We start from the raw sequence: 7500 nt of genomic DNA, 5'->3' as shown, positions 1-7500 counted from the left end.
CCTGGAGAACCCAGACGCAATCCAGCCACCACGGTGATTTCCAGTTCAGTTCAGTTCAGAGAGATTTGCGAAGACGTCCCTTCGTGGCGGCTCGGCCTCTGTCAGCTATAAGTGCTGACACATCTGGAGTTCCAGTAAATGTGCCAGCTTTAAATAGCTGGAAATAGAAGCTGCATCATATCATAAGGCGCGGGCTAAGCCTAATCTTACTGAACTGAACTGAGCCATCGTTGCCAGACGTCGTCGCTCAGAGATAACGCTCATGTGCGTCGAAGGGACACACACACACGCACAGACACGCCCTCTCTCTCTCTCCGGCTGCCAGAGCAACTCAGTCGAAAGCTATTTCTCGAAGGAGTGGGTGAGCATGGCCTTTACCGAATCCTGTGTGAAGTTTTTCTCCCATTCCTGAGTTATCCGGTGAGGGTTGGTCACCGGGAGGAGGGGCGTAGAATGGAACAGCCAATCGCCCGCTTCCTTTGGCGCGAAAGCTGTGCTCTTCTACGTCGAGGAATTGAAAGCTGGTGGCCACTTGGCGACACTTGTCAGGTATTGCTAAATGGGTGTGTCGTCCTCTTAGTTATGCCAATCACACACACAAAGTATAAATTTGTGCACATATACCAGTGGCGGGGGGGGAGGGTGTATTTCCTCATGTGACTCCCACTTCGAAGAATTAGATAACCTGGCAACCAACTGTGCAAATATTTAACCCGCGGTGTTCAACTGAATCGAGATGTAAAACCCCAATAATAACAATAATGATGATAGAAGAAAGAAGATAAATAGCTAACCATCATTTGATGAGATCAACGTTAACGAAGCATGGTTCTTGCTCTATTCGGTGAAGCAAATGACATCCAAAGGTCTGCATTTTGGCGTCGTGGGGTTCAGGTTAGGACGCACTCGGAATCGGTCGACTTTCGAAAGGATCTCAGGGCGGCTTCTTGCGCTCACCAAGGGCCCCATCAACAGTTCTCCTTGACCCCCCCCCCCCCACGGAGGGTAGACACCTTGTTATGCTACTCACACACGCATACACATGTATACGCACACGCATACACATGTACACCCACACGCATACACATGTACACGCACACGCATACACATGTACACCCACACGCATACACATGTACACGCACACGCATACACATGTACACCCACACGCATACACATGTACACGCACACGCATACACATGTACACGCACACGCATACACATGTACACGCACACGCATACACATGTACACCCACACGCATACACATGTACACGCACACGCATACACATGTACACCCACACGCATACACAAGTACACCCACACGCACACGCATATACATGTACACGCACACGCATACACATGTACACGCACACGCATACACATGTACACGCACACGCATACACATGTACACGCACACGCATACACATGTACACGCACACGCATACACATGTACACCCACACGCATACACAAGTACACCCACACGCATACACATGTACACCCACACGCATACACATGTACACCCACACGCATACACATGTACACCCACACGCATACACATGTACACCCACACGCATACACATGTACACCCACACGCATACACAAGTTCACCCACACGCATACACATGTACATCCACACGCATACACATGTACACCCACACGCATACACATGTACATCCACACGCATACACATGTACACCCACACGCATACACATGTACACACACTCGCATACACACATGCACACACACACACACACACGAACACACACACGCACGTCGCACATGTGTATATATTTATATATATATATATATACATATATATATATATATATATATTATATATACATATATATTATATATACATATATATTATATATACATATATATACATATATATACATATATATATATATATATAAATATAAATATATTATATATATATATATATATATATATATTATATATATATATATATATATATATATATATATATGTATATATTTATAAATACATATGTATTTATTTATTTATATGTACATATATGTATATATAAATAAATGAATGATTGATTAAATAAATATAGATATATATATACTTACACATATATGTCTGACGACGAAGATGCAATATAAGAACTCCAGAAGGAATAGGAACTGAGAGAGGTTTACATCGACAAGGGCTTATTTATACATCCATATAACTATCAAATTATGTGCTAAAGTAGAATGGATTCGTAAACATTTCATTGTATCATTAGTAAAAAGTGTGTAACCTGAAAAGGATCTGACTAAAATCTTGCCTATGTATATCTTATATTTGCAGAATCTGAATGAACTGTTTGAGCTTCAAACAAAATGGTAATTTGAGGCTCACAATTATGCCAAAGCAGTGATGTTTCGAAGTCAGAATCCTATCAGGATATAAGAGAAGAACTGGTCCACAGGAACCCTGGAGATGGCGGCCAAACGTCCTTCCAGAGCGACAGTGCTCACAAGACATGCTGTGAACGGATTCCGGTACCAGGTGGCGGTGATCACCAAGGGCCGCGCAGTGCTCGTGCAGGTGGTCGAGTGGATGTACCAAGGGGGGCCATGTGTAAAGACATATTTTCTCAGTCTAGGGCACTCCAAGGCAGACTACAAACGCAAGTTCAACAGCGAACAAAGAAGTCTACTCGAGAAGGGAGCCTCATTTAAGGAGTATGACATCTCACTTCTCTACACTGTTCTCCAACTCATGTGCGGCCTGGCAGGCCCTGGCAATCCTGCCTGGGCTTCACCCCCCACAGGACAGCCTCTCGAACATCTCCTGCACAAGGTAAAAGTGAAGCGGAACAACATTGCACACACGAACGACGTCCAGCAGATGTCAGACCAGAAACTTATCAAGAAGTTGAGAAAACTGAGGTGCCTATTCTCTAGGATTCTTAGGATGGCTGGGAACAGATGTGGAATACACCCTCATATCTTTCGTGGTCAGGTGTGGGAGATCAAGCAAAATTTTCAGGACCTCTTAAAGAAGGTTAGAGAACCTCTTCAGGCTTCTGACCTGGACAAGTTCCCACAACTACAGCAAGAAATTAAAGCGTTTCAGAAAGCACTTCAGAACAAGGTGAGGGAGGCCAGTGAGCAGGAGCTGCATTGCCTCTACCCACAACTGTGGGACGTGGCTCTCGCACAGTGGCTGTATCCGGATCTCAAAATCCGACCGAGTCTAAACTTTACAAACCTGGTAATCAAAGAAGACATTTCAACACTGTCACCGTCTCAGCAGAAGCAACACCAGCCTCGCGACATATCTCACAAAGATCTTTTGCAAATCACTGATATATTTGGTCGCCTGCCTGAAGTGATCATAATATCAGGTGAAGGAGGAATAGGGAAAACCACGCTGCTGAAGCACATGTTGGAGATGTGGGTGAGAGATCCCTCGCAAATCAAGGGACTTAAAGACGTCTCGCCTCTGCTGTACCTGCAGCTAAGAGGTTGCACCATTACCTGTTGGACTGACTTGCTGAAGAGTGCCCTTTACAAAACATTTCAGGAGTCGGGACTGACCACTGACATTTTTGTAGATTTATTTCAGGCAATGCACATTGTTGTCCTTCTGGATGGCTATGATGAAGTGAGCAAAAGTGCAAAGAAACTCATTACTGATCTCATAAGCTACCGGAGGAATCTGCGCATTGTGGTAACCACCAGACCAAGCTGTCTGAAGGAGTTAACCCAGATAATGAAGGATAAGAAGCGGGTGATGAACATCGAAATCAAAGGCATACACAGGAAAGATCGTCCTCATTTTGTTGAAAACACTCTAAATGCTCTTGTACAGGATACGATACGGAAGGATGAATTGAAAGAGAAATTTGTTACAAATATTGAGAACTTGAAAATGGACAAAGGAGACTTGGACATTCCTCTGACTCTGACACTGCTGATCATACGTGACATTGAGGCACCAGAGCAGAGTTCACCAGATGTCTATCAGGACCTGACAACCCTCATGGTAAGCAAGATCAAGAAGAGACTAGAAGCGAAGGACATAGACGTTACCTATGACAAAGTGAGAGAGTACCATGAGTTCCAAGCAGAAGTTGCTCTACGATGCCTGAAGAAACGTGAACATGACTTGTTGTCAGAAACAGTAGAAGATTTAAAAGCAAAGTGTAAGAGCCTAAACCTACCACACAAAGAAATTTTATCCGGATTCCTTATTTCAAAAAAAATCCGACAAGGTCTACATATTATCCATATTTGGTCCTTTCCACACAATCGATTTCAGGAACATTGGGCTTCTAGTTATATCGCCAAACGGCTATTAAATATGAGCCACTCAATGCCAGACTTGACAGGGTTGTTAGACTTTCCATTCCTAACTGATGTTGATCAAAAGAAAAAGCTTGGCGAGCCAGGCTTGCCAACTGAGGAAGAAGTTGTAGCATTTATGTTCAACAAAAATCCTGTCCTACAGATTTATGCAGACGGAATTGATGAGGCGAGAGAACTGATATGGAAAAATATTGAAGGAGACATTTCAGCTCTAGTTATGGAGATTCTTTTTAATATTGCACGTATTTTGTCACTGTCACACAAGAGCTTGCTTGATGAGGTTGCTCCTGCTATTATCAGCCTCATCTTATACAGTGACCATTCTCATCTGATCCAAAAAGATAGTTGTCACATGATTTGTGAGACAGTGATGGCTTCAGGACAACACGCAGGTATCCTAGAAGCCGCAGCTAAAGTGGTGAGGAACGGTGAAAAATTGATGACTCGAGGGGAGTATCTGCCTGGATTCATGGCTCTGTTTGATTATGTCAAGCCTTGCTGTGTGGAAGTTATCATGAGTAGAGAGACAGAGGATTTTCCACCAAGCTGGCAACTCTCCTGTCTGGAGGCATTGTCCAAACAGGAGATTGAACTTATACTTATTATATATGATATTAAGAGTTCTATACAGTTTTGTGAGACATGTCTTAAGGCAGTCACAGGCCCGGGGAGTCTTTCCCGTCTGACCAAGTTCGAAGGTGATTTAACAGCGGTGGGGATGCAAGTTCTTCCTGAAAGTTTGAAAGAGCTGATAGCCCGAACTGACAAGGAAGGAGTGCAGGCTCTAGTGAAGAGGCTGCCACACCTTCAGAGTCTTCTAAACCTGGGTGAGTTGTGCAGTTAATGATTTACTTTCTTCTAAGGAGGTGATGCACAAGCACACACACACACACACAAACAAACCTCATATGATACTATTTCAATGAATGCGATAGCAGTGACAATTTCCGTATTTTGTATAATACATTGTTTAACTGACCTCAAAATTAGAATGAATTTCTTGACTAATACTGTGCTTTTCATGCAGGTAAGTGTTTCATTCAAAGCAGTATCCATGGCATAAAACTATAAAAATCAACAGAAAATATAATCGGCACGACGAGTTTAAGGAATCTTAAAGTAATCGGTTAATGACTTTAAGCCCCTGGCCATCCTTTCATATTGCATGTATATTGTTTCATCCTCACCTCGCAAGTACGTGACGCGATCCAGACGGAAGCACTGGTGCTTCTATGCTTTCTTTTTTTCTGTTGAACATAAACTATAAAACATTTTATATCGCTGTAAGTGTGTGGGAGGAGACATGTGGGCACCACGCCAGGTCAGCACAAGAGTATTATGATAGTAACAATATTACCGCTGCTATTGTTGATGTTATTATTATTGCTATCATTAACTATGTTCCTATTAATGATAATGATTCTGAGATGATTACACAGATCTGAAGAGCGAACTGACGGAGGCTGAGATGCGTCTCCTGCCCAGCAGTCTTCGGCAGCTGGACGTCAAGGCAGACAGCGCGGGTCTGAGGGCCCTGGCAGCGAGGCTTCCTCACTTGGGGAACTTGCAGCATTTAAGTGAGCGTTTGTGACATGTTGTGACATGTTGGCATCGTCGCTCATGAACTAAACTGTATCAGCATTAGCTTTAGTAGTATTGCCATTCATATCAGCATAATTAAGTCAAGAACGAGAGAGGCGACTGTCAATATATTTCCAACAGGATTCGAGGGCCAGCTGGCAGAAGCAGAGATGCCCCTCTTGCCCGCAGTGCTCTTCTCGCTCCGGGTCGAGACAGACGGCGCAGGTCTCAGGGCTCTGGCGAGCAGACTCCCTCAGCTCAGGAAGCTGTTTTCATTAGGTATGAATTTACGACAGTCAGTTGGTTATAACCCTATTGTTATCAGTGAAAACTCATCACTGTTTTTACAACGGTTCATTTTTCTCCACCAGATATAAAGCTGCTGGACTGTCCTTCAGCTGACTCGCTGAGCGCCCTTCCTTGTGAGGTACCACATCTGACTCTGAACTTTAAACACATCTCGCCCCCGTCCTGGGAGTGGGTATGTGATGCTGTGCACCAAGTCTGCTGCGGCCGGAGTTCAGAAAGTGTTGTACTGGTCCCCCTTGACTACGGTAAGCAAGGATGGTTATGTTGAAAAGAGAAGTATAGCTATGAGGTAATGAAGTCACTTGGGTTTGTGTAGATCAACATGGAGTCAATATATGTGTATGTATACCCATTTCAGTATTATGGCTATTTACAGCGAATCATCTGGTGTGTAAATATGTAAATCCCTCACACTACTAATTTCCCTCGTGCATCGGAAAGGATTCTCAGATTAGGGAAGACACTTTCCCCAAAGATTCCCAAAAGATCATCAACTCCACCAATACTCCTCCTATGGGAATCGAAGCCAAAATGAGTAGCGTTTCTGCCATCCATTTTCAGCCTAAGAGTTATTTGAAGAAATGTTGGAAGGAAAAAATATATAAATTCATCTTACAGCATATCAGCAAAAGAATCATGAAAAAAAAACATACAATGGAATCTCCTTCCTCCTAGAAAAGACCGCCGTAGCATCACCTCTTCTTGCCTTCTCTCTCTGTTCAGTGTTCTTTCTATGTTCTATTGTGTTCTTTCTTTGTTCTATTGTGTTCTTTCTTTGTTCTATTGGAGGAGGTGCTTGTGCCATCAGCCTAGAGAAGCTGTGACTCAAAGGAGGTGCTTGTGCCATCAGACTAGAGAGTCTGTGACTCAAAGGAGGTGCTTGTGCCATCAGACTAGAGAGGCTGTGACTCAAAGGAGGTGCTTGTGCCATCAGCCTAGAGAAGCTGTGACTCAAAGGAGGTGCTTGTGGCGTCAGCCTAGAGAAGCTGTGACTCAGAGGAGGTGCTTGTGCCATCAGCCTAGAGAAGCTGTGACTCAAAGGAGGTGCTTGTGCCATCAGCCTAGAGAGGCTGTGACTCAAAGGAGGTGCTTGTGCCATCAGCCTGGAGAAGCTGTGACTCGACCTCTCACCCTCGGCTAGGAGTGTCTCTTCTGTTCGCCTTCGAAGACCTGAGCATCAGATTTTACAAAGGAATCGGATCTGTTTTTGTGTAAGGTTTGATGTTTTTTTTCTCTTTCCAACGAATGAGAAGAATATGCTTTACCCAGCGTTTTCCTTTCTCTTTC

General features: G+C 43.8%; 1 protein-coding gene across 2 annotated transcripts in view; it reads left to right on the top strand.

The window, feature by feature from the left end:
• The first annotated feature begins 2270 nt into the window (after positions 1-2270).
• The window catches only part of LOC122248486 (uncharacterized), a 5545-nt gene continuing 315 nt past the window's right edge, over positions 2271-7500 (top strand). Inside the window, exons 1-4 of one of the 2 annotated variants that reach the window (XM_086533508.1) lie at positions 2273-5150; positions 5763-5900; positions 6046-6183; positions 6276-6458. In XM_086533508.1, the coding sequence (XP_086389634.1) occupies positions 2450-5150; positions 5763-5900; positions 6046-6183; positions 6276-6458 (3160 nt within the window). In that variant the 5' untranslated portion in view covers positions 2273-2449. Of the gene's footprint in view, positions 5151-5350; positions 5518-5762; positions 5901-6045; positions 6184-6275; positions 6459-7500 lie in introns of those variants that run through there. The other variant, XR_015190719.1, reaches the window with a different exon arrangement.

This window comes from Penaeus japonicus, unplaced genomic scaffold (assembly GCF_977035675.1).
Source record: "Penaeus japonicus unplaced genomic scaffold, GWHDUDI00000001_assembly GWHDUDI00000039, whole genome shotgun sequence".
NCBI lineage: Eukaryota > Metazoa > Arthropoda > Malacostraca > Decapoda > Penaeidae > Penaeus > Penaeus japonicus.
Note: the sequence above shows the minus strand (reverse complement) of the source record. Positions and strands in the feature narration are given on the sequence as shown.